The sequence below is a fragment of the Ursus americanus genome, chromosome 25 (genome assembly GCF_024610735.1).
Source record: "Ursus americanus isolate L20-20 chromosome 25, mUrsAme1.1.p, whole genome shotgun sequence".
Taxonomy (NCBI): domain Eukaryota; kingdom Metazoa; phylum Chordata; class Mammalia; order Carnivora; family Ursidae; genus Ursus; species Ursus americanus.
This window is the reverse complement of record NC_142151.1, coordinates 25971683-25998926: the sequence shown is the minus strand read 5'-3', so window position 1 is coordinate 25998926 and position 27244 is coordinate 25971683. Positions and strand designations below refer to the sequence as shown.

At 37.6% G+C, this 27244-nt stretch overlaps 1 protein-coding gene and 1 pseudogene across 3 annotated transcripts; both read right to left on the bottom strand.

The window, feature by feature from the left end:
• Positions 1-365: 365 nt before the first annotated feature.
• LOC148107796 (small integral membrane protein 8 pseudogene) lies at positions 366-16471 on the bottom strand (annotated as a pseudogene). Its single transcript, XR_015721660.1, has 2 exons — positions 8426-16471; positions 366-1081 (listed from the first exon to the last, which is right to left on the bottom strand). The product of XR_015721660.1 is annotated as a small integral membrane protein 8 pseudogene (transcript).
• Positions 16472-19744: 3273 nt separating this feature from the next.
• Positions 19745-25701, bottom strand: MED21 (mediator complex subunit 21). Of its 2 annotated transcripts, XM_045811885.2 has the most exons (4): positions 25624-25701; positions 21702-21816; positions 21050-21150; positions 19745-20225 (listed from the first exon to the last, which is right to left on the bottom strand). In XM_045811885.2, the coding sequence occupies exons 1-4, from the start codon at positions 25663-25665 to the stop codon at positions 20049-20051; spliced, it is 435 nt and encodes a 144-aa protein (XP_045667841.1). In that variant the 5' UTR covers positions 25666-25701; the 3' UTR covers positions 19745-20048. The 2 variants fall into 2 exon arrangements, with proteins under 2 accessions (XP_045667841.1, XP_045667842.1); XM_045811886.2 differs by lacking the exon at positions 19745-20225 and having other exon boundaries at positions 21052-21166.
• Positions 25702-27244: the final 1543 nt, after the last annotated feature.

The window sequence follows — 27244 nt, the reverse complement described above, 5'->3', positions numbered from 1 at the left end:
TATCGGTATATTTGAATTCTTACCTTATCTCTCTAACTTGTCCCTCTGCAGTGTTTATAATTTATATGAGGAAAGCAACTTTTATGGAATCGACCTTCCTATGTCCTCATTACACTCCAGCAACAATAGCATTTTTGCTTGTCCCTGTTTTTTATCCTTGTCTGAGGTCCTAGTTTGAGATGTGAAAAATGTGTTCTGTTGGGGGAAAAACAGGTCTTTAGTCAGGTAAAATGGAGAAGCATTAAAAAAATAACTCCCTTTTGAAAAATCTCAAAGCACAGTGGCATATTCAAGGTTTGGGGAAATTCTCTTTTTTTTAAGATTTTATTTATTTATTTATTTATTTGAAAGAGAGAGAGAGAGAGAGAGCAAGCATGAGCAGGGCAGAGGGAGAGGGAGAAGCAGACTCCCCCAGCTGAGCAGGGAGCCTGAGGGGGGCTCGATCCCAGGACCCTCCGATCATGACCTGAGCTGAAGGCAGCCGCTCAACCGACTAAGCCACCCAGGCGCCCCTGGGAAATTCTGAAGTAGAGAAATGGATTTAGTTTTAATTCAGCTTCGACCGTTCATTACCAGAGTACTGTTCTAGCTATTTGTTGTCTCCACTCCACACCATCCTCCTTTCTGTACCGCAGGGGCTGGAAGCCTGAATGCTCCTGAGCACAGACTCCCTCATTAGGAAGCAGGAAGAGCGAGGAGCCTTTGTTTTCCTTCTTCTGCTCTGGCTTGGGCAGTAGCAGTGGCAGCCCATTCCGGCAGAGGACGGTGAGCAGCTCCGGCAGCAGCGGCAGGTCTGTCAGCACAGATGGGACTGCGGCATCCAGCATCCTGAACCATCAGTGGGACTCCTGGCGTTAGCCTCCACCACAGCCGTGGCCGCAGTGGTGCTCCTGGGATGTGGGCAACACCCCTCTCCCTTCTGCTCCTCTAGCCTCAGGGGTTGACATCTTCCCGTGGTTATTGCAATCCAGGTAGCATCCTTTCACCTCTGCCCCTTCGACCTTCCTAACACTTTGGCCAACAATTCTCTGTATTCAAGGCTAAAGGTTGGAAATCCCTGGAGTTGTTGCTGTTGTTCTGACTGCACACAGAAAGAAACAAACATGGTATTTTCCTCCCAGAAACATAACCACCGTTATGACTATATATTCTGCCTGACGTAGTTTAGGAAATGCCAACAGCCCAAATCCTCTCTACCTTTCTTCTATTTTCCAGTTGTTGCTTTTTCTGCAAATAAGTACTTTGTTAATGCTATTATTCCTTACATTTTATTACGTATTTTTGACCCAAGTATTACTTCAATTCCATGTTCCATTCACACGTTCCACCTAAGAATTCTCACTGATACCTGTAAGATACAATATCAAGTTTATTTTGTTCACCATCCTTCTCTGCGCTGATACAGAGACAGATACAACTCCCAACCAACTATTTGTTTACTTTTGAGATAACTTACATGCAGCTAAGTGCACACATCCTAAATGTGCAGCTTGATGAATGTTTACGTATATATGTAATATACGTGTAGTATACATGATACCCCTACACACCCAATGTATAAGCATCCACTAAAGATATAGGACATTTCCAGCATCGCAGAAGCCTTCCTCATGCCACTCAGTCAATACTGCATTAAACATAATGAGTATTCTGAACTCTATCACAGATTAGTTCTGCTTGTTTTGAACTTCATACAAATGGTATTATATAGTATATATCCCTTTATGTCTGGCTTCTTTCAGTATTTTGTATGCCAGTTTCATCCAGGCTATAGAGTAGTGGTTTGCTCATTTTTATTGGCATATTATTATTGTAGTACCACTTTATCATTCATTCACAACTTATTTATCTACTCAACTCATGATGGACATTTGAGTTTTTACCAGGTTGGAGCTATGACAAATAATGCCGCTATGAGCATTCTTACTCTATGTATCTTTTGATGGTTATAAGCACTCGTGTCTGTTGGTGTCATACTCAAAAGTGAAACTGCTGGCTCACAAGGTATATGCATGTTTGGCTTTAGTAAATACTGCCAAGAGAATTTTTCAAAGTGTTGTACAAATTTGCATTCCCATGAGAAATGTGTGAGTTCCATTTGCTTCACCTTCTCACCAAACCTCGGTGTTGACATTCTGGTATTTCGACCTTGGTATTTCATTATGGTTTATATTTGCTTTCTTGATATCTAAGCATGAGGAGAGCCCTTTACTCTTACTGGCTATGTGGACATCTTCTTTCTGTGAGGTATAAATTTCTGCTCATTTTTAAATATTGGGTTGTGTGGGTTTTTTTTTTTTTATTATTGTGGGAGTTTTTATGATCTAGGACAAGTCCTCTGTCAGATATATGTATTGAAAATATCTTCTCCCAGTCTATTGTCTATATTTCCACTCAACTGATTCCATCTTTTGTTAAATAGCAGTTCTTAACTTTAATGAAGTATAACTCGTCAATCTTCCTTATTATGGACAGTGTAAGGTATTTTTATCTACACCAAGGTCTTGAGGATATTTTCCTTTGTTTTCTTGAAAAGCTTTACTTGGGACACGTTCAGGTCTTTGATCATCTCAAGGTAATTTTTTAGGTAGAGATGAGGGTGAATTTTTTCCGTATAGATATCCAGTTGATCTGGCACCATTTATTGAAATGACCACTCTTTCCCCTCCCGAATTCCAATGGGCTCTTGATTGTAAACCGTGTGACTATATATACATAGATCTATTCTAAATTCAGCATTCTATTTGCCTATTCTTGCCCCAATATTACACTGTCTTATTGTAGCTTTAAAGTTATTCTCGATATATTATAGTTTAAAGTTTCAATTTTTTACCTCCATGATTGCCTCCTTCATTCTCTGCCCTTGCAATTCCATATATATTTTTTCAAAGAGAGTCTTTAGTCCAAATTAATGTAATGATTGAAATACTTGGGTTTAACTGTAGCATTTCTACTGGTTTTTTATTTGTCCATCGGTTTTTATTCCTTTATTTCTCCTTTCTTGCCTTGTCTTGTATCACACAATTATTACTCCATTTTCCCCTCTGTTAGCTTTTTAAACAGCTTCATTGAGATACAATTTACATACTATGCAATCCACCTACTGAAAGTATACAATTCAATGGCTTTTAGTGTATTCAAAAAGGTGTGCATCTATCACTACAATCAATCTTAAAACATTTTCATTACCCCAAAAAGAAATCTCATAACCCTGAGCCATCATCTTCCAATCCTCCATATCCCCTCAGCCCTAGGCAGCCACTAATCTACTTTCTGTCTCTATAGAGTTGCCTATTCCAGACATTTCATAGAAATGGGAACATTCACTCAGTGGTTATCAATGTGGTATTTTCTAGTGTGTGCATAAGTGTGTGTGTCTGTATGTGTGTTTGTATGTATGTGTAAGAGACTGAGAAGGAAAAAGGAGAAGTTGTGAATAACACATTGAGTGAGGAGAAAATGGGAAGGAATTAAAAGTGAGGATAGAGTAAGATTTTATATTTTTTGAGCATGGACAAACAGATGTATAAATAAGGATACTGAATTTCACATCCTTGGTGAAGTCCGCTAAGAGAAACTAACATTTCACAGATGAGCCAGTACTCCTAAGTGCAAAATTTGGGTTCTCAAATATCTGCTGATGGAAGACTGTACATATTTTAGCACTATAATAAGAGTCAACAAGCTGAAACCAGTTTTTCCCTTCAAAGTACTTCAAAGGAAAGGTGTACCTCAGCCACTCCTGCCCTTTTTCTAGAAGGTAAATAAAAATGACTAATGCAGTTGGTGATCCAAAGCCTGTATTTTTCTTCAATGAACAAAAAAGACTTCTTAAGAATTTTGAGGTTCATCATGTTACATTTATTATTCATATCAACCACATAATTCCGTATGCTAGGTCATGATTATTCTTATTTTATACATACTGTATCTGAGACACAGAGTAGTGATGTACCTTGACCAACGTCATATGGCTTGTAAGTGGTATGGTCAGAGTTCAAACCTAGAGCCTATGCTCTAAATCATTATGTCTTATGTCTCCCAAATAGTAAAGAGTTATTCAAAGGTGATGTATCAATAATCTTTCAACCAAGAAGTTCTTGCAGCAATAATCAGGAGACTGCCTAGTAAGATTCTACCTCTCCTACGCTCACCTTATGCCCACTGAACTTAAAGCCAACGCTTCTGATATTTCGCAGTGGCTCCATCTAATTTCCAGCACAATCATGGGAGTGAGATTCAATGCTCAGTCACCATGTAAGTCCTGCGTTCTGCAAGGTATGCTTTAGCGGGCAACTATTTCTTTGTTTTGATTTAGCCAAACTGAAAAAAAGGCTGACATTGAACTTGCATCTCAAATCTGAAAAAGTCTTTCTGAATTCCTGTGTATCAACCATTGTTAGAAAGAATAAGTACAAATCAAGGGAATTAAGTTTAATCCCTCTAATAAATAAAGAGAGCCTCAGCCAGGGTTAGGGAGAAATCTCTCCCAGCAGGGCTCTCAGGAAGGATAGGAATTTACTGTACGATTCTGCATTATTTGCTGAAGCACTGAGAATAAGCCACTGTCTGAAAGGGCTTACTATGTCGGGGTGAAACTTAACTCTCTTCCAAAATTAAAGTGCATATTCAATCTCTTATTGGACTTTTTTCTTTGGAAAAGACTTGTCTTCCTTAAGCCATTTCTTCACTGTGGGTTGAGAACAATAATTTCAAGATCACAGATATGACCACGGTACCTAAGGATTTTCTTAAATTTTTAGCTGTGGAAAGAGAAAATTGTCATTTAAAAAGAATTTTCCAATTTTAGCCAATTCTTGGTCTGAAACATAAACATGATGAATGTAAATAGTCTGTGTAACTGCAAGGAAATACTCCACTTGCACGCCCAGCGGGGCCATGTGACTTAGGGAGGCTCACGGTATTGTCAGAATGCTTCCTGCCATGATAAAACAATTAAGATAAAATACCAAGCCATAACAGACCTCACCTACAAAAGAAGAGAGTAAAAAGAAAAATGTAACCACTAATTGTTGTATCTATCCCATCACTGTTTGATGTAAGCATCTTCTTTCACCTCTACCCTTAACCAATCTTAGCAAAGTAAAGGGATCATGCTGTCTTATCTTTCTTTTGAAGACAGCAGTTCTCAAACTTTCTGGTCTCAAGAGCCCTTTATGTTCTTAAAAATTATCGAGGATTCCAAAGAACTCTTGGTCATGTGGATTATATCCATTAAAACTGAGAAGTTGGTAAGGTATTGATTTATTTTACCATATAAATAATAAACCTATTATATGTAAATATGAATAATATAGATTTTATGGAAATTAACTGTATTTAAAAAAACAATTAGTGGGAACAGAAAGATTTTGCAAATTCTGGATTGTCATATCTGCTTCTGCATTCAAACTATTCTAATATGCCGTTTTGGTTGAAGTATGTGGAGAAAATCTGGATATGCAATTTGAACAGGGAAGAATATTTTAATTGCCTTTTCAGATCATTATGGATATTCCTTTTTGATACTGCCCTAAGAATCAACAAGCGGCAGTTTATTAAAAGTCAGTTTCCATGTGGAATCCAAAATCCTTATCAATGAACTTTCTGAACTGCGTTACATTAAAATCCATTGCATTTGAATGGATATTTTACTCGCAGATTATTTTGTAACATCAAATATCAGCCCATTGGGGAAATTTGGTTTGCTGAGCTACTCAGATCTTCATACATTAACACATTTCATTAAACTATATTTTAAAAATCACAGTTGTTAATATCACCACTAATCTCATCAGAAAGATATCAGAAAAGTGTTTAAGGAAGCTGTCAAGGTCATGCAGAAGATAAAAGGTTTCCAGAATTCTAATTGTTTTTTATAAGCAATGAGGTTTTTAAAAATATTTTTTTTATTTATTAGACAGAGAGAGTACAAACAGGGGAACAGCAGGCAGAGGGAGAGGGAGAAACAGGCTCCCTGCTCAGCAGGGAGCCTGACTCTGCTCCATTGATCCCAGGACTGTAGGATCATGACCTGAGCAGAAGGCAGGCACTTAACCGACTGAGCCACCCAGGCGCCCCCAGAATTGTGATTTTCACTTGAAAACTCAAATTTTATCATTGGTATCAAATACTGTCAGTTGTGTTCCTTGAAGTGACAGGATTACTTGATTAATTTTTGAGATACTGTCTCTCAAGTTACTAAGTCTGAATAACCATAATTTGTCTCTTAGTCATTAGTGAGTGATATTCACTGCAAAAAGCAGCTAGTAGAACTCACAAGTCAAAAAAATTGTGTAAGTTCTTTCTCCTTGATACAACCATAGTACTTGGATATGCAGAAGTGCTGTACGTATGCTTCATATTTTTTGTCATACAGTATAATAAAAAGCTGTTTACTCGAGGGTCAGGATTTAATAAAATTAATTCAGTTTTTTGTTTCTGTGAGTGCATGACAGTGAAGAGTATCATGACTAGCTGGGACCCAGGGTCTTGATTCATGCTAAGGCGCCAGCAGTTTTATCCACCATTTCTTTTGCCCCATCAGTACACATGCCAAGAGTGAAAAAGGCAAGTAATGTCAGCATTATTATGAAAATAGTTTTGACTTTGCAGACCCAGGGGTCCGTGGGCCACACTTTAAAAACTGTTCACTAATAATAACTTAGTACATTAATACCCAAATTAAAAGTACCACTTTCCAGGTTTTTTTGAGAGGAGGACTGCCCTAGAAAAATATTTTGACTAAATGTTGCCATTGAGATGACCTGATATTTACTTAAGTATATGGATTGTTTTGTCATCACATAGGCCTATGATCCCCAAATTTTTTAACTGGACACCCCATCTAAGCAATGTTGAGCTGATATTACTGATACATGCATATTTATTTCTTTATAAACTACATTGGTAGTGCTGTAGTAATATATTTTATACATTATAAGTCACACCTCCAAAGATAGAAATTTTGAAAGGATGAGATAGAAATAAATACTATTCCTAATAATTTATATATAATATAACTTATATTAATTATATATTATATATAATAATAATTTATAATAAAATAGATTATTTTTTTATAAATAAAACATTTCTTTGCCTTCACCAAAGTAATTTTAATGAGAGAAATGTAATCGAATAGTTTGTTTCTATAAAATTTGGTTTGGTACCATGGGATAAAGTGATACGAAGTTCTAGTTACAAATTTAGTTTATTTCAATATTTGGCATTAATGGCTCTCACAGCTAAAAAAGATCTTGCAAATAATTATGAATTCAAGTTGAAGAGTTAGCTGCATTTACTAAATCAATCCATCTACCTATTTTAAAAATATTTTTTGACATTTATGTGGTAAATTTCTATCCTCCCAGATATCAATAAGTTGTTCTTGCAAACACTAAAAGTTTTTGCATTTTCATATTTTAAACAAATGGGTTCAAAATTAACCTTTTGGAATAGTTAAACATAGATTAGTTTTATTTTAGATATATTTTAAGTGTTTAGATAATAAAATTTTATAGATGACATAAATCATGTTTGGCAAAAAAAAAAAAAATCCCATAATGATGGAAATATTTTCAAACATCTGTTATCAAAATGTCTTATATGTTTGTACAATGTCTTAATGTATACAAATGTCTTATACCGAGGAGTTTCTTTCAAAATGCAGATGCATATTCTTACTTATTGTTATATGTTCCCTTTTCATTGAAATGAGAGATTAAATGTGGTTTTTTGTATGTTTATTTTGTTTCTCATTCTTATTTCCATGCAACCACGTTGAAAGCAGTTTTGTAGATTCTTTTAAAAAGTTTAATATACCCCTATTATATAATCCAGTCATGCTACTCCTAGGTATTTACACAAGAGAAATGAAAACATACATCCATACAAACACTTGTACATAAGTGTTCATAGCACTGTTTGTGTTGGACAAAAATTTTTAAAAATCTAAATGTTCATTAACAGATGAATTGGTAAACTGTGGTATATCCATACAATGGAATAATACACAGCAGTAAAGTGAATGAACTATTGATACATGCTGCAACATGGGTGTATCTCAACATAATTATGCTAAGTGAAAGAAACCATACAAAATACTACTGTATGATTCCATTTATATAAAACTCTAGAAAATACAAACTAATCTATAGTGACAGAAAACAGATTAGTGGTTGCCCCGGGACAGGAAATGGTTACGGGGGTGAGGGGGGGATAAAAGAAGGAATTTTGAAGGGGCTTGACGAAACTTTTGGGAGTTACTACTACACATCTACTAGAACGGCTAAAGTTCAAAGACTTCACTAAGTGTTGGTGAGGGTGTGGAACAACTGAAATTCTCATACGTTGCTGATAAGAAAGTAAAATGGTACATATTTGTAAAATAGTTTGGCAGTTTCTTAAGAAGTTAGATACATACCTAAAAAATACTCCAGGCATTCCACTCCTAGATAGTTATTCAAGAACAATTAAAACATGTCCATACAAAGAGTTGTATATAGCAGCTATATTCATAAAAACCAAACCTAGAAACAGACCAAAAATTCATCAGCAGGTGGAAGGATAAACACATTTGGTATATCCATTAAATGGAACGCTATTCAACAGTAAAAAAAAGAATGGATTACTGATAAACTCAGCAACTCGTGCAAATCTCAAAATCATTATTCTTAATGGAAGAAACCAGACAAAAAGACTACATACTGTATGATTCCATTTATATAAAATTCTAGAAAATATAATCTACAGTGACAAAAAATGGATCAAAAGTTACCTGAGAATGGGGGTGGAAAGAGGAATAAAAGGGGTAAATTAAAAAGATTCAGGAGGAAACTTTTGGGGTTGATGGAAATGTTATCTTGACTTTGATAATGGTTTTGTGAGAGTATGTGTATGTCAAAATTTATCATCTCCCACCCACATATATCGATTGTACCTGAATAAATTTGTAAAAGAAAGAGGGGTTGGAATACGATGGTTGTTGCTAAGTGCTATCAATCAATGCAAGGTGGGGGGGGCGGGGAATAAAATGCTAAAGGTACTAATCACCAATTTAAGGCAAAGCCTAAAAGCCAGAAGTCTTCCTTGGTAGTAGACACTAAGCTCTTGTAGTCTAAAGGCAGAAAAAGGTGAAAATCAGATTCAGCCTTCAATTATAAGATAAGTGAAGCTCCAGAAATATTTGATTTTCAACCCAGGCAAGTCAGCTTTACCAAGGTCAGGGCATTGATTAGAAAGGAGTGATCCTAAGACTTAGAATGCGGACTCTGTGATTAAAGCACGCAAAAATCTTAAATCCTCAAACTCCTCCCCATTGAAAACTAGCTCTGTCTACTCCCTGGAAGGTGATGCAAAATCTCTGCTTTGCGTGATGAATGCCATCCCCATCCACCCTTGTCCAGGATATGACCATACCTTATATCCCAGCTGCCAGATAATAACCCAGCGTCAATCACAATCTGATACAGCTGAGGAGGTGCAAGACCTGCTGAGGAGGAAAAGGTGCTGTAGGACCCGACAAAGGTGTATTGGCAGGAGCCGAGAATATATGTTATGGGACTGGGACATGACAGGAGGGTACAGAATCAAGAAGATAGAACATAAAGTTGGACAAAGAAGAGTTTATCAACATAGAATCATTCTCCTATCCTATAACATTTAACATCTTCTGTTTAACAACTGGCTCATAATATTCCTAAAAAATGTAACAGCTCTTGTGAGAGCTGGGAAGAGCTACCACACCAGAGCTAGCACACCAGTGGCCAAGGAGACACTGGTACCACACTGGGCTACTTAACAGAATGGGAATGAGATGATCCCTAAAAAGCAGGGACCACATGGAAGTGCTTAACTATCAGAAGCAAGGTGGGCTCAATTATCATAATGAGCTGCAAAGTCAGGGTGGCTAGTAATGGGGACCCTGACTCAGAGAGCAATGGAGATTGTTAAGAGAGCACAGGTCCTTAAGGGCAAGAGAGAGAGTCTGCAATCCTCAATCAATACAATCAAAAGACACCAATGATGGATGATTAAACTCCTGAGAGCACCTGTCTCAATAGAAAGTCATGGTCTCTTCCCTATTTCCAAACCTAAACCCCCTTTCAGGTTCAGAACCCATTGATTTTATGTGGAGCTCCCATGAGAAAACCATACAATATAGCAAATGTTTATGATAATTCTCCCAGACCTGTACCAAAGGGACCTATGGACATTTATTCAGGTCACTGTATACAAGGGAAGGAGAAATACCAAGGCATCTTGAGGAGTGTTGGCTCTAGGATCTGATTTGACATTAATACCTAAGAATCCAAAGCACTATGATGGCTCCTCTGTTGGGGAAATTAATAATAAATAATAAATGGTGTCCTGGCCAAGATCTCACACATAGTAGGTCCATCGGTTCCATGACTCATCCAGTCATCATTTTCCCCATCACTAATCTTTATAGTAAGCAGGACTCCCCACGTCAGTTTTTCAGCCAATAGCATAAGAGCTATAGAAGTGGAAAAAGCCAAGTAGAAGCTCTGAAACCGTCCCTCCCACTCTACCTTGGCCAACATAGTAAACTAAAAACAATGCGATATTATAAATAAAAACAAATATTGTAAAAATTTGAAAAAATATTATAAAATGTCATTAGAAACATTGCAAATAAAAAAACAATATTGCCTGGAACTGTGGCAGAAATTAAAGCCACCCTTAAAGACATGAAAGGTACAGGGACTGTGATCCACCACATCCTTATATAATTCACTAGTTTGGCTCCTACAAAAGCCATGTATATCCTAGAGAATGATGCTGCACTACTGCACATAGATGAATTCATTTAATCTTGATAACAACTCCATGAGGTAATTAGTAATACTATCCCTGCTTTGCAGTTGTGCTGAGACACAGGTAACTTGCCCAAGGTCACACCGCTAGTAAGGGGCAGTGCTTAAGCAGTTTTTACATTGCTTTTCCATATAGGGCTGCCCTTCAGCTAGGATGTAGCAGATTTCTAATTTGTGCCCCCCCCCCCACACACACACACACGAACATGCACATGTGGCTACTGCCACCAAAGTAGCTAATCCCCAGGCATCCCTCTGGGTCACAAAATACCCTATCCAACCAGTTCGTGAATAGAACCAAAAGTCAGGGTCAAACTGCCCTCTTGTGGTGAAATATTGCTGTTTGGTCTCAGAAGCTCCGATCTGCAGCACCAGGGCCTTAACGGAGTTCTCCTACTATCTGAGGCCTTCCTTGGGCAACCAGAAAGGAAAAAAAATGAGAACCCTAAATAGGCAGAGACAGGATGAGGAGCAGAAGCATGGTGACAAGAAGTTTATCTTGCTAAATTCTACCTACTGTTGAACTTTTGAGAAGGAGTATGGCGGACAGAATGTGGGTCAATCATGTGGAAGAAGATTGAACAGCCTCTTCCAGCAGCATCTATAATAGTTAAGAGCAAGCCAGTTTTGCCTAAATTCAAACACAGATGAAACAATATAATCATGCTGCTTAAAACTGTGCTGCTTTATGCCTTATTATTGAAAACATGACCCTTAGATATAGCTTGCATTAGGGGCGCCTGGATGGCTCAGTTGGTTAAGCATCCAACTCTTGATTTCAGCTCAGGTCATGATCTCAGGGTTATGAGATCGAGCGCCACGTGAGCTCGTGCTGGGCATGGAGACTGCTTAAGATTCCCTCTCTCCCCCTGCCCCTCCCCACCTGCTTGCACCTGTTCTTTCGCTCTCTCTCTCTCTCTCTCTCTCTAAAAAAAGAAAGAAAATAAATAGAGTTTGCATTAAATATTGTTTTATTAAATACATACCTCCCAGTTCAAGAATATTATTACATTACCTTAAAAAGTTCCTCTGTGCTCTTCCCTAATGGCATCCCTTTCCCCCCACAAGAGGTTAATCACTGCCCTAAATTTTGTCTTTGGAATCGCCTTGCTTTTCTTTAAGTTATATAAACCTACATTTACAGGCCTGCCCTGAACATATGTAGCCGTGTTCAAGAATACATGGAAACCTATGGACCACATATCCAAATGTATAAAATTTATAAATCAAGCTAGCAAAGCATTAAATTAAAAAATAAGTATGCTTATCTTCCTACTTTGAAAAACAAACCTTCCTAAAGACCTAGAAAGCCAGATTCAAATTTCTCTGATTACCAAGGAGGTGGTGCATTTTTGCTTCTTTAGTGGCCATTTCTCTACTATGAAATTTTGCAATTTTTCTAATGGGTAGTTCATCTTTTTCCTATTGATTCTTATTTCATAGGAGGGTTTTATCTATCCTGGATACTAACTCTTTGTGCAGTTACAAGTGTTGCAAATAACTGCTTCCAAGTCGAGCTTGCATTTTCACTCTCTTTATGGAGTCTTCTGATGAACAGAAGGTCTCAATTTTAATGCAGTTCAATTTAACCTTTTCTAGAATGGTTAATATATGTAAGTTTGAAACAGTGTCTGACACATATTGCTTATTGTAATTTTTGTGTTATTTTCCTTTATGATGTGAACTTTTTTATATCTATTTTTAAAAACGCTTTCCTATCCTGAAGTCATGAAAATATTTTCCTAATAATGTATTCTAAAACATTTTAGGTATTTGTCCTTCACGTGTTTTTAATCCACCTGGCATGGTTTTTTATTTTATTTATTTATTTTTAAAGATTTTATTTATTTATTCGACAGAGATAGAGACAGCCAGCGAGAGAGGGAACACAAGCAGGGGGAGTGGGAGAGGAAGAAGCAGGCTCATAGCGGAGGAGCCTGATGTGGGGCTTGATCCCATAACACCGGGATCACGCCCTGAGCCGAAGGCAGACGCCCAACCGTTATGCCACCCAGGCGCCCCTGGCATGTTTTTTTAAAATAATGGTTTAAGATATAATTCACATACTATAAAATTAATCTTTTTACAGTACACAATTCAGTGTTTTTAGTATATTCACAGAGCTGCATGACTAATTCTAGAACATTTTCATCACCCCAAAAAGAAACCCTGTAGTCATTGACTTTGATATATGGCATATATATAACCAATGTTCCAGCACCATTTCTATTCTTTCCCCAGTGGTTTGTAGCATCATCTCTGTCAAAATCAAAATTTCCTATCTGTGTGGATTTCTTTCAGATATCTCTGTTCTCTTCCATTGGTCTGTCTATCCCTGTACTAATATGTGTTATTACTATTTTTAAAAGATTTTATTTATTTATTTGAGATAGAGCAAGAAAGCAGCAGAGGGAGGGAGAGCAGACTCCCCGCTGAATGGGACGCCCCCCATCCCAATGTGGGGCTCCATATGGGGCTGGATCCCAGGGCCCTGGGATCATGAACTGAGACTAAGGCAGACGCTTAACCAGCTAAGCCACCCAGGCGCCCCTGTGTTAGTTACTATTAAAGCAAGCTCTGTCATTATGTTATCTTTCCTCATGAGTGTCTTGATATCTATTGACACTTTGTACTTTCAACAAATTTTAGAAATAACTTGTCGATTTCCACAGACATCTCAGTTGGAAACCTAGTTAAAATTGTATTAAATCTATGAGTTAGTTGTTAAGGAAAATTGTCATATTTACAATATTGACTCTTCCGTTCCATAAAGATAGTATTACTGTTTCTTAGGTTTTTAAAAATGTTTAAAAATTAAATTTTAGAATTTTTTCCTTAATTTTTGTCTTACATTTGAGTTGTACTTATTCCTGGCAACATCATTTTTGATGCTATGGAAAAAAATTTTTTTAAAGATTTTACTTATTGAGAGAGAGAGAATGAGTGGGAGGGGCAGAGGGAGAGGAAGAGAGAATCTCAAGTAGACTCTGTGCTGAGCCTGGAGTCCGACAGGGGCTCCATCCCATGACCCTGAGATCATGACCTGAGCCCAAACCAAGAACTGGACACTTAACTGACTGCACCACACAGACGGCTCTGGAAAATATTTTTTGAAAGTATTTTTTCTGGGGCACCTGGGTGGCTCAGTTGGTTAAGTGTCTGCCTTTGGCTCAGGTCATGATCCCAGGGTCCTGGGATCAAGTCCCACATAGAGCCTCCCTGCTTGTCGGGGAGACTGCTTCTCCCTCTGCCCCTCCCCTACTCGTGCTCTTTCATGCTGTCTCTCAAATAAATAAAATCTTTTAAAAAATAAAAAGTATATTTTCCTACCCTTTGTGGCTGGTGTGTTGCACATTGTTTTTACATTCAACAATCATTCCAAAATATATCTATGGAATCCTCTTGATTTTCTCTTCAGGTTATTATTTCATCCTTAAATAATAAGAATTTTGTTTCCTTCTTTTTTTTAAATCTTATAATTTTTGTTTCCTTTGGTATTGGTTAGGACTATCAACACAAAAATAAGTGGATATGTTTAAAGCAGTCATCCTTGTCTTGTTCTCAAACTGAAAGGAAATACATTTGACCTTTCAATATGATGTTCACTGTATTTTGTAAGATACCCTTCATATTTTAAAAAAATTTGTTTCTCCTTGGCCAAAAGTTTTTTTCATAAATAGATGTTGAATTTTATCAAGTTACAGGATCATATGGTTCTGATTTTAACCTACTGTGACAAATTACTATTTTTAATCAAATCAAAGATTCTAGCAATTGTAAATCGTACCATTATGTTACAATAAGGAAGGAAAAAACAACCACCCATTGAATATTCCAATTAAGATACAATTAAGAAAAAAAATGGTCAGCATCTCCGTACTCATAAAAATACAAAGAACTTAGAAAGATAAAACTCTCAAGTATCCCTGGAATTAAACATAAATTTGTGATATATTCAATTTTTAATACCTAATGGCTTTTAATTTACTAATATTTTTGCATGTTCATGAGCAAGATTGGTTTTAATTTCTGTACTGTCCATGAAATTTTGATAAGCTTTGTTTTGTGTGAAATTAGAATTTTTCTCTCTGAATGTTTAACAAAACTAATAAAACTCTCTAGACTTAGTGCTTTATTCATGGAGAAGACTTTTGACTGAATTTTTTTAAAGGCTATATGACCATGATTTATATATCTCTTTGAGCCTATTTGCTACGTTATTTTTTTCTACGGATACATCCTTTTTATCAAAAATTTTCAAATTTATTGGTATAACATTCCTCAAATTTTCACAATATTTTAAAATCAATGTGGGTGCTTGGGTGGCTCAGTCAGTTAGCATATGCCTTTGGCTCAGGTCACAATCTCAGGGTCCTGAGTGGGAATCGAGTCCCATATTGGGCTCCCTGCTCAGTGGGGAGTCTGCTTCTCCCTTCCCCTCTGCCCCTCCCCACTGCTTGTGAACTCTCTCTCTCAAATAAATAAAATCTTTTTTAAAAAATATTTTAAAATCAGTGCATGACTTCTTAGCTATTTACATCATTTTTTTTCCTTGACCAAACTTGCCTAAGTTGTCAATTTTATTACTTTTCAAGCCCAACTTTGAGCTTTCCTTATTTTCTCATAGTATGGTTTTCTTATTTCTTCTGTTGCCTTTATTTCCTTCTTTCTTTTTTTTTCAATTGGAACCTTAGCTCGTGAATTAACAGTCTCTTTTTTTCCTAATACAAGCAAGGTAATACTTGCATTTTCTCCTAAATGCTTAGAAGAATGTCACAAGTTTTTGTTTCATTTTTTGTTTTAACAGTACTGGGTACTTTTATTATATGGAACTTAATAAACAAAAATGACTTCCATTCTCATGGAGGCCTCATGCGAGGGCTTAATAAAAGAAAAATATTGAGAAGCTCTCTTTGTGGAGACTGAAGTAAGGGCTGCAGTTCTGCAAGGATGAAATTTGCTCTGGTGGCCTGGTTGCAACTGGCTTTTCCTCATCAACATTCTAGAACAAGAGGCATGACACTACAGTCTTTCATCTGAAGATTCCAGAGCCCTCAATAAAGCTCCATCTGCTGTATCCAGCACTATTAATCCCATTTAGATGTTTTCCTCCTCACAGAACTGTGTCCCTCACTATCAATAGCTTCAGAGAGGTTCTTTGTATTTTCTTGTGTTGCATGTAGATAACCAATGTAAGCCACGGGAATCCAAAAGCCATTACAGGTTTGTTAGGTTTAATGAAGAGCTCTGAACTCACAACTTGAAATAACGTTGTTGTACAGACCTCTGAGCCCTGGGTTTCAAAAGTCTGTCTCTTCAGGCGGTTCCTTTTTAAAGCTGGGAGGCTCAGTCGCTGAAGACATCTTGATTAATAATTTATTACCTGCTGCAAGGTCACCTCCCTTGAACACCTACTACATTCCTCATTTCTATGCATAATATTTTCATTAAGTTCAGAATTATGTCTTAATCTCCATTATAATTTGTTCTTTCATCCCGGAGTTATTTACATCTCACAGGGTTGGCTTTTTAATGTTTACTGTTAATATCTTCTTCATGAATTTTATCCTAAATGTATATATAAGATGCTCTGAGAGATAGATTTATTACTTCACAGCGAATGAGTGTCTCAGCCCACTTTGCCCCAGCCTTAACCCCTGGGGGTATGTGATGATAGATCAGGTTTTTTTCCTACACAAGTGGTACCAAGTAAAAACAAATCCAGGCTTAGGTACAGAAAAATTTATTGGAAAATATTGTGGCAATGAGAATGCTCTGACCATAAGATCTCCAACTGTCTCAAAGACCAGGTGGAAAAGAACTTTAATAGAAAGAAGTATGTAAACAATGATAGAAAAATTTCAGTGTGAAGGAGTGAGACGAGCAGGTGATACAATGGAATGGTTGATGGGTGAAAGCCTTTTTTAGTGGTCAATTTTCAGGAGGTGTCACTGTGGAGATACTATTCCACATTCCAGTGCAGGTGCAGACAGAGGGTGGATTAAAGCTCAGGAGTTTGTGAGGGGAGAAGCCTAAAGTTTGATCAAGTCATTTTAGGGCATTTTGTCCAGATTCGTCTGTGGAGACAAAGAGTTCAACTAACCATTTATGAGACAAAGAATGGAAATTTGGAGGTCTGGGTCTAGCTTCATCACACGTGAACAAAGTCATACCAGGAAAAGGTTCTTTGCAGTAAGCCATTGCCAGGAATACAAAAGGATGGAGGAACTTAACTGTTTTCCAGGAGCACAGTGTTCAATTGTCAGTGGCCAGGCACTTCATAGACAAAGGACAGGGAGATGGGTTGGGGATTGTTTTACAGGTCACATGACTACCTCTCTACCTTTAGCGTGTCCTGAATGGGAGTATCTTCTCTGGCATTTGTGTGAGGAATTACAAGTGTACAGGATGTCTAGTCCAATAATACATTCACAGAAGCCATGACTACAGTGTTACCAGATTGGCCTCAAAGTTATATTTAGCAATAAAGTTATATTTAACTTTCTCACTGGTTACTTTGCCTAGACCCAAAGTTGAATTTGCACATCCCTTCTCCCCACTGGACCAAGTATGATAGTAACTTGGGCACCCATATCCAACAAAGCCATGAAGGGTTGTGTCCCTCCTTTCCTTATTCTCCAGAAAACTCCAAAAGGGATATGGGGTCTATGGTCCTTTGGGAAGAGAGAGACCATAGCCCCATCTTCAAGGATTTTTCTCTTAAAACAACTTAGATATGGGTAGAAGGGAAGGGTGGGAGGAATCGGGAGATGAAAGACAGAGATATTCATTGTTTTCTGTCCTCCCAAAGCTGTGTACCAGGCAGCAAAACCATCACTGCCCATACAACCATTTCAGCTTTTGGGACTTTCTCATCCAATAGCCATATCCACAAAATGATGGCTAAGAGAAGCTGTTGTATAGTCTTTTTATGTTATACAATCTTTATGAATATTTCAGAATGTTTACTGTCTTTCTTCTGTAACACCTTAAACCAGAAAAAACAGACAATTTCAAATATAAAAAAATCTCAGGTAAGGATGAAGTAGTCTACCAGCTTAAGGCTGTAACTTTTTGTACTTCTCTCTTGAGGCTAACTGTATTGTTCAGTACGTTGAATATTACTTTCTTTTGTGAGTTCTTTATCTTCTATCTCATGCTAGTATTTAAAAATAAAATTCAATTTACGGGGTGCCTGGGTGGCCCAGCCGGTTAAGCGTCTGCCTTAGGCTCAGGTCACGATCCCAGGGTCCTGGGATGAGGCCCTGCGTCAGGCTCCTTGCTCAGTGGGGAGTCTGCTTCTCCCTCTGCCTCTCCCCGCTCCCCACCCCCGGCTTGTGCTCTCTCTCACCTTCTCTCTCTCTCTCTCTCTCTCTCTCTCTCTCAAATAAATAAAATCTTTTTCAAAAAAATAAAAATTCATTTTAAATGGGTGCCTGGCTGTCTCAGTCAGAGGAGTGTGTGCCTCTTGATTTTGGGGTTTTGAGTTCAAGCATGTTAGGTATAGGGGTTACTTAAATGAAACTTAAAAAAGAAAGAAAGAAAGCATGATTACTCATGGGGCCCCTGGCTGGCTCAGTCGGTAGAGCATGTGACTCTTGATTTCAGGGTTGTGAGATCAAGCCCAAAAGATTACTTAAAAAATAAAAAAATCTTACATAAATAAATAAAATGCATTTTAAGTGATGCCAGAAAGAATAAGCCAACATTTTAAATAGTTATTAGTATAGATAACACTTAAGATAACTTTAAAAATTAATGACGCTATAAATTGTATTTTGGAGTTAAAATGTGCCTCCAAGTAGTATTTTTCAAGAACTGTGGAAGAGCTTGATTATGATGGGAATAACAGGCAGAATCTCAGACTATTGTTCTTGCACTTTTCTTAAACTCTGGATAGTAACAGACTGCAGGAAAAGTAGCTCAGGATATCGTGAAAAATGTAGCCTCAGGAGACAGAACCAGTTACAATGTAGAATATATTTCAACTCCAGCATTCTTGTGGAAATAATCAGAGGCTTCAAGGAGAAGGAAGAGTTGGGTGCACAATCATACTTGATAATATTGACACAAATGTTAGCAATAACAAAATAAGGTGGAATGCAGAAAATAAAGTAACCAATGTAGCAGAATTATGTTCTGGTCAAATTAGAATGCAGGAATAAAGACTGAACAGTTAACAAGATCAGAAGACAGAACGTTCAGATAAAAAGGATGAGAAGGAATCGATGACTCTGGGAACATACTTCACTATGCAAATTAAGAAGAATGAAAAAAGCAGGTCAAAAGATACAGGAAAGGATAGTTCAGGATGAAGAAAAATCCTCTCACAATAGCACGGGAATGCTAGAGATAGAGAAGATGATTTCTTAGTAGAAACACATGTGGAGATGAAGTAGAATGGGTATGAGGTTCTGGAAAAAGAGGAATGTTTCCAGAAAAGTGATCTAATCTCTCATCCATCCACACTAGCCCTCTGTTTCTTTCTTTTTTTGAAGATTTTATCTATTTGACACAGAGAGAGAGAAAGAAAACACAACCAGGGGCAGCGACAGGCAGAGAGAGAGAGAGAAGCAGGCTTCCAGCCGACCAGAGAACCTGATTCAGGGCTTGATCCCAGGACCCTAGGATCATGACCAGAGCCAAAGGCAGACACCTAACCAAGTGAGTCACCCAGGCACCCCATAACCCTCTTGTTTCTTAAAAACAACATGATTTCTGAAACTTTCCTTGCTCAAACTCCAAATTTATATAACGTCATCTCTGAAGAGGCAGAAGAACACCACCCTAAATTGAAATGTCCCGTATCTCTAAACTTATCATCCCTCCTCTGGCTTGAGGAATGTTTTGATTTGCAAAAAAGACTGTAGAAATTTGATAAAAATAAAGATAGAAATGTCACAATAGAATTTTAAAGTACATCTGTTTAATTACATTATAACCATTAATGCTATACCTGCCTCAATAATTTCATTTCAATAATAAAAAATGATGGTATAATGATGGTTTAAAGTTGGTTCAATTGCAATTTTAGAGGCTTAAATATCAAGAGTGAAAATAGAAGACTATTAAAAAATAGCTAAAAAGGTAACATGTGTCATAGTGCTTAATGTTTCTGTAACTGTTGGTAAGGCTTACATCTAAATTTGATGCAGAATTCTTAATGGCACTGAAATAGTTCTTTTCTCAGCCATGTGGTATATACCGGTACTATGAGTCTGGAAGAGACTGGCTATGGGTACCACTCCTTGTCTTCAGTTGTGACTGCGCAATATCAGCAAGTGCACTTTGTATCTTTTCCAGAAGCATGTCCCCTCGATAAACAACATCCTCCAGACATGTAGCAGCTTCGTGGTTTTCTTCTTCGAGCTTATACAAACTAGCAGCCTTTGTAAGAAAGAAATTAAAAAATCTTTTGAGAAATGAAAAACTTGGAGATTAGTAAGAGTTGAGAAGGGAAAAAAACTACAGAAGTATTTACTTTTAAATCTGGATGCCTCTGAAACCATTATGATAGATTTCTCAGTGTCAGAAATTCTAAAATCAGATAACTTTTAAGAGTTTTCCCTGTATGAATTATTTAAAATAATGAATTTTCAATTAGAGATCTCTGGATGTTTATATGTGACTCTCTTCCACTCTCCTTTAGACACTACAATTCTACTCCACATCCCAGAATACCACCCTCCTCTCATTCTTTGCTACAGAAAGAGTCAAACTGAGAAAAATACGTTTCCTTAAAGCTCAAAATTGGACAACCATATGTATTCAGCATGGTCTTTAATAGACCACAGTACTTTACAATTAACAAAACTTCAATTTTAAAATTTAATCTTGGGGCACCTGGAGGGCTCAGTCTGTGCAGCATGCAACTCTTGATCTCGGGGATGTGAGTTCAAGCCCCATGTTGGGTGTATAGATTACTTAAAAATAAAATTTAAAAATACATACATACATACATACATACATACGACTTAATCTTAAGGAAACTCTGAATACTATAATAAAAGATATTGAATCTCCTTTGGGGCACCTGGCTGGCTCAGTCAGAGGAGTATGTGACTCTTAATCTTGGGATCATAAATTCAAGTCCCATGTTGGGTGTAGAAACCACTTTTTTAAAATAAATAAATAAATCTTTAAAAAAAAATCTATCTCCTTCCATCACAATTCTCTACTAGCAAATTTCTCAAAGGAAAAAGGATTTTTACCTGTAAAGCAGCTGTAGATTCTTCACTGGGTAATGAATCTATCAAAACATCAATGTCTTTTGCTGTTCGTGCAATCAGTGCTGCAAAAAGCTGGGCATATTCTAAAGAAAGATATTACTCATTCAGAGTACTAGGGAATGTCAAGTTTTCAGAAAAAGAAATTAAATTTGAAGCTAATGAAACCAGAAAAGTTCACAAACTTTTTCTGTACTAGGCTTTGAATGATTAAAATGTAATTTTAACACACTAATCCTATTACAAGTTTGAGAATTAGCCTTACTGTTAAGTCAAATTGGGAATTAAACATAATTATTTCCTTTTTTAGGACAATATGCCAGTCAATTGAATAAAGGAATCTGTAAATGGGATGCCTTCCTTATTAAGGTCCCTCAAGTGAAATTCAGCTAAATTCATACAAACTCATCTCTAAAGGAGTAACAATCTGTTATTTGACATGAATAAAATTATGAGATGTTATATAAATTGACTGTAACAAATTCATTTCTTTTGTAACAAAACTTGCAGTAATATTCTCAAACAAGACTGTAAGAAAGCCATAAGTAAGCTACATTTCTCAATAAATTTAATTTTAAAGGATTACAAGTAATATATATGATGGTCAAACTAAGAGAAGCCAAGAAAATCTATTTACCTTCTGTAGGATTAGCTGGCTGATCTTTGTTAATTGCAGTCTGAATATTACTAAATGAAGCAGGAGGACCACACTGCTGCAACACTCCAATGGCATTACAAAACTGATCTGCAAGCTTGAGGCCAAAGAAAATGTGTCAGAATTAGAAAGGATTTATCAGCTTTCAGGATTTTATCAGTAATAGCAACAAAAATAAGTTTCTATAATAATGACCTCTGAGCAAGGGAATAGAACAGGAATAATTTTGGATAAAATTAGCCAGTTATTATTAACAATGGTTAAATGTTTTAATCATGCAGAGAAACAAGATTTGGTATCAACATATTTGAAAGTTAAAAGGAACTACAAGATAATCTTTGTTTTCTTCCCCACCTAAAAGGATGATAAGAGAATTGTATGCCAATATTTGTTACAAGCATAAGTAAAGATTTTTTGGGGGGTGGTGGTGGGAAAGAGCAAATTTGACTGGCAAATAAAAGTATGGCCCTAGGACAATTTTAAAATGTGTAACTCATATACAACGTACATAGTCCCTTTTTTTTGAGATTAAAGTAGTTACAACTATAAAGAAATTGTGTGGGAAAGACTCCACCTTAAGAAGTCTTAACGCCATTGATGGATGAACGAATAAAGAAACTGTGGTATACACACACATAGGAACATTACTCAGCCATTTAAAAAAAGGGAGGGGAATCTTGCCATTTGTCACATGAATGGACCTTGTGGGCATTATACTAAATGAAATAAGTAAGAGAAAGACAAATACTACATGATGTTACTTATATGTGGAATCTGAACAAAATAAAAACTGAGCTCACACACAGAGGACAAACCAGTGGTTATCAGAGGTGACGTGGGGGTTAAGGTGGGCAAAAAGTACAACCTTTCAGTTATAAAATAAATAAGTCATGGGGATATAATGTACAGTATGGTGACTACAGTTAATACTGTGTTATATTTTTGAAAGTTGCTAAGAGAGTAAATCTTAGAAGTTCTCATCAAAAGAAAAAAATTTTAACTTTGTAACTACAGTATGGTGACATGTTAACTAGATTTATTGTGATTTCACAATATACACAAATATTGAATCATGTTGTACACCTGAAACAAATATTCTGTCAATTATACCTCAATTAAAAAAAAAAAAAAAAGGACTCCACCTTAAGTATTTGGGAATGTTTTTCTCCATGACTCAAGTTGTAAATTCCCACTGCTCTAAAAGTGTCCTTAAGCAGTTCTGAAGACTGAGGATATCAATTCCTTACCATCAGCAAACTTAAGACTCCTATCCTACCCACCAGCTTCCCTCAATAGTCCTGACCTCTTGAACCTCACCTCCTTATTTCCAATCAGTGAATGACCATTTCCACTAAGCTTCTCTGCCATTATTTAAATGACAGAACTCAAAAATCAACTGTTTCCTTTGTTTAGTATCTAAGATGTATTGAGAATCTCCTAGTTACCAGCCAGTCTACCTTCAGACTCTCACTTTCCTTTCATCTTCACATCCTTCTATTTCCTTTTCCTTCTATCATCATTGCCGCTGTGTTAGTTCAATCAATTACCTCACAACAGAAATGTTGCAACAGTCTTCTTATTGTTTTCCAGTTCACTATGTTATTTTACCCTGCTTAAAAATTCTGAGCTCAGGGGCGCCTAGATGGCATAGTTAGTCAAGCGTCCGACTCTTGGTTTCGGCTCAGGTAGGTATCTCGGGGCTGTGAGATCCAGCCCTGACTTGGGCTCCATGCCGATTCGGCTCAAGATTCTCTCCCTCTGCCTTAGCCCCTCCGGCTTCTGTGCGCTCTCTCTCTCAAATAAATAAACCTTAAAAAATTTGAGCTCACTCCAACACGGCCTTTAAGATTAATCACCAATTCTTCAGGCTATTTCAAACCTTTCAATAATCTAACTCAACTCTACTTATTCATTTTCTACTAATCTTTCATATATACCTAACTAGTGACAAATTCATTCCTGACTATACTGTGTTGTTCACATTTTGCTACTTGTAATGGAGCAGTAGTAAGTGCTCAGAAGCTGTACAAATGTGGATTCCAATTCTGGTTCTAGTAACCTGAGCAGGGTTTTTCATTTTTAAATAGGGAACATTTTCACATTACACCATTGTTTTGAGGAATAGAGAAAACACACACACAAATATTCAACACAGTGTATATCTATTGTGTTCTTCAAAAGCTCTCAAAATCCATTTATTCAACAAATATTTCTAAAAATAAAACTCTATGATAAGCATTATATATAAAATTACAGTGATACCGTGAACAAGACATAGTTTCTGCCCTCATGGAGTTCTCAAGTGGGTAAATCAAATGTTATTTTAACACTTTTACAAATAATTATAATTCAGATCAACACTAAGAAAATTTCCTCTATTTTAATTCATATCACTCTATATTCTAATTTACCTCAGCACTTACAGTTGAAAACACTTGATTCATTATAACTACCTAATCAAATACTATTTTTGTATTATTTAAATGTCTCTTGAGTATATGACATCTTTCTAATTAGACTGTGAACTCCTCAAGGAGTATTTCTCTGTAAACATGATAGTGCTTACATACACAGTAGGCATTCATACTAGTTAACCTAGAGGTTTCTCCAAAATCCAATTATCAGCATGCTTACCCTGGAGTTAAGGCCATATTTACTTTCTCCTACTATCTTTCTGATTACAAGACATGTATGAATATGCAACATTTCTCCTAAAATAACATTTCTACCCAGCAGCATCATTACAATTTGATTTTGAAAAACCTCAAAGGAATATCTCCCAGAGGGAAGTTGGCTGGCAGTCCAGGCAAGTCACCATAAAGTAGAATTTATCTTACTGAATTCATCAACATTTAGAGGCTAGCCCTCTCAGTCCTGAAAAGTCTTATTTTGTTTACAGATAGATCAGTTTTTCACAAAGAGATTCACGCCCTTGAAGTGAACAAAGATTGATGCAACAATAAGAATCCTAACTTCTCAGCCTCCACTGTGAAAAAATTGGCGAGGGACCAGATACTTAAGATTTTCCAGTCAACATATTCTCTATGCAGTCATTTTACCTGGGACATGGAGTTATAAACAGAATGACAATGAGAAGTATAACTACTAATGGGAAACTCTTTTAACTGTTAATGGTAATGAGTTTATGAATCCTTCGGTTTGCATAGACCTTCCAGTTAGGCATAAAAGGAAAAATATTAAGAAAGCTCAAAGTAAGGGGGCCCTTAACAGGAAATACTTTTTGAGACACATTAAAGACGACTTAAATGGGAACATACACAGGGATTAGAAGATTCACTCCCATAAAGATGTCAGTTTTCCCCAAACTGATTTATGCTAGGGAGCGCCAAGAGATGGCATAAGACCCTTTGTCTACAGGAACCAACTAAAATTAAACAAAACTTCTCACCTCACCATCACTCCCGCCTCAACCTGAAAGTCCAGGGGAAGGAATACTCTCGGCTGACATTTAACGAAAAAGCTCCAATCATCAACAGCCTATTTTCTCCTCCGCGGCTTAACACTCATAAGGGAAAAAGAAGCTTCTGCTGCTTCTCCCCTTACCCCAAAAGAAAGAAAAGTGATCCCATAAGCACTACTGACAATAAAATAAAACTGTTCCCAGGGAACAGGACAGGACCGCGACGCCTAAGTGTCCTGATTGAAAGATCCTCTACTTTTCAGGCGAAAGAGGCTGCTTCCCTCCCTCAGCTCTCCGCAAAGCCGGCAGCCGGCCTCAAACCTCCCAGGACGCCGCGCCGCCGCCCGCCGCCTCCAGTGCTTTTTGCTGAAGACCTGCCTCGGTCCGCTCCCCACTTGGGGGTGTTTCTCTCGGATCCCTTTTCTTTTCTTGTTTTATCTCAGGAAAGGGGAAGACAGAGACTAATAGAGCGAAATTGCTCACCGAGTTCACCGCGTCCTGCAGCTGTGTGAGCCGGTCCGCCATGTTCCTTCCGCAAGCTGAGGAGGCTAAAGCAGCTGCTCGCACACGACTGGGCAGCCTCGGGACGCGTCGTGGCCAATCACAGGGCAGCGTTCTTGGAAGGGGTGGAGTCAGAGGAACTCCATGCCTGGCGAGAAGAGGGAGGGTGGGACTTTCCCGAAGCTTCATTTAGGCTAGCTCCACCCGCGAAAGAGCGCTGCTGGCCGTATTTTGAGTAACTTGGGGGTTCTTCCGACTCCGTTCGTTTTTTGGGTCCAACATACTGTTCTCGAGGTTTTTGGGTGTTAAACATTTTACGGAGATTGTTAGATTCTGCGGTTTTAAAAATAATGTTCCCTACCCTCCCTTGTATTCATGTCTAAACATTGCCTTGAATACTTGTGTTCCATTGGATTTCCAGGTGGACCCACAAAGCATATACACGGCAGGCAACTCAAGAATACTTGGGGTCGCGATACCGATTTTAACTTCAACAAATCCAAATTAAAATTCACCAGGCAATCTTGGCTGCGTTAGGGTGCCTCCTCTGTTGCTTTTGGGGTTGGGGTCTCCCAAGCGGAGAATGGGTGCGTGCTTTAATTCTGAGTGTGGGTGTGCTGGGGAAGGTGACACACATGGGATGGAAAGCATCCGAAAAATTAAGTACTAAATCGAGCAGTATTGACTGTGTAAGAAGAGAATGGTCAGAAGAGCAAGGTTTCTGTGGGCAAAGGTGAGTGACGGAAGAAGAGCAATTTGGAGTTCAGAGGTAAGGTGTGAGTGTGGGTAACTAATAAGGATTTCTTTCCTTTGACAGCGAGGAACTTATTGAGAAAAACAAGAGGGTTCGTGGAAAGGAGATTGGAGAAGATTCCTGGAAAATGAGCCTTATGTGTAGGTAGGGCAGGAATAATTTTTAAACAGATAAGATGTGCAATTTAGACTTAGCCTTGAGATCTGTTGAGGGTTTAGGTGTGAAGGAACATAATAGAAACTTGGGTGTCTGGCTGTTTCAGTGAGTGGAGCATGTGACTCCTGATCTCCTGGTCGTGAGTTCAAGCCCCAGGTTGGATGTAGAGATTACTTTAAAAAAAAAAGAAAGAAAGAAAGAAAGAAACTTGGTATCTAAGGAAAGTTAGATAGTGTTAGGTAGTGTGGCAAGAAATGAGTCTGGAATCAGCAAATGACTGGTTTGTGGACTTGGCACAAACTCATCTCATATACCCCTCCTTCTCCGACTGATTATCCCTGATTACCCTGCTGGGGTTGGGGGAAGGTGGGGACAATTATCCATTGAAAACTCAGCTTGTCGGATTTACCCCAACGCTAGCTGGGAAGCTCTACTTCCGCTTCACCACTCCTTCCCCTCAAACCCCAATCTACAGACCTGCTGGGACCTAATTAGGAACCTCTCCAGGTGAGTCCCCCCTCCCATAATGGGATTTATGAGAGATAACTCTAATGTGTTTTAACCGTAATATGGGGTAATCTTGTGACTGTCTCTTCCCACCCTCAGTTGAGAGTATACCTTATTGAATGCTTGCCACGTACCAAGAGGTATGTTAGGTTCTGGGCTTGCAAAGATGAATAAGCCAGGGGCTCA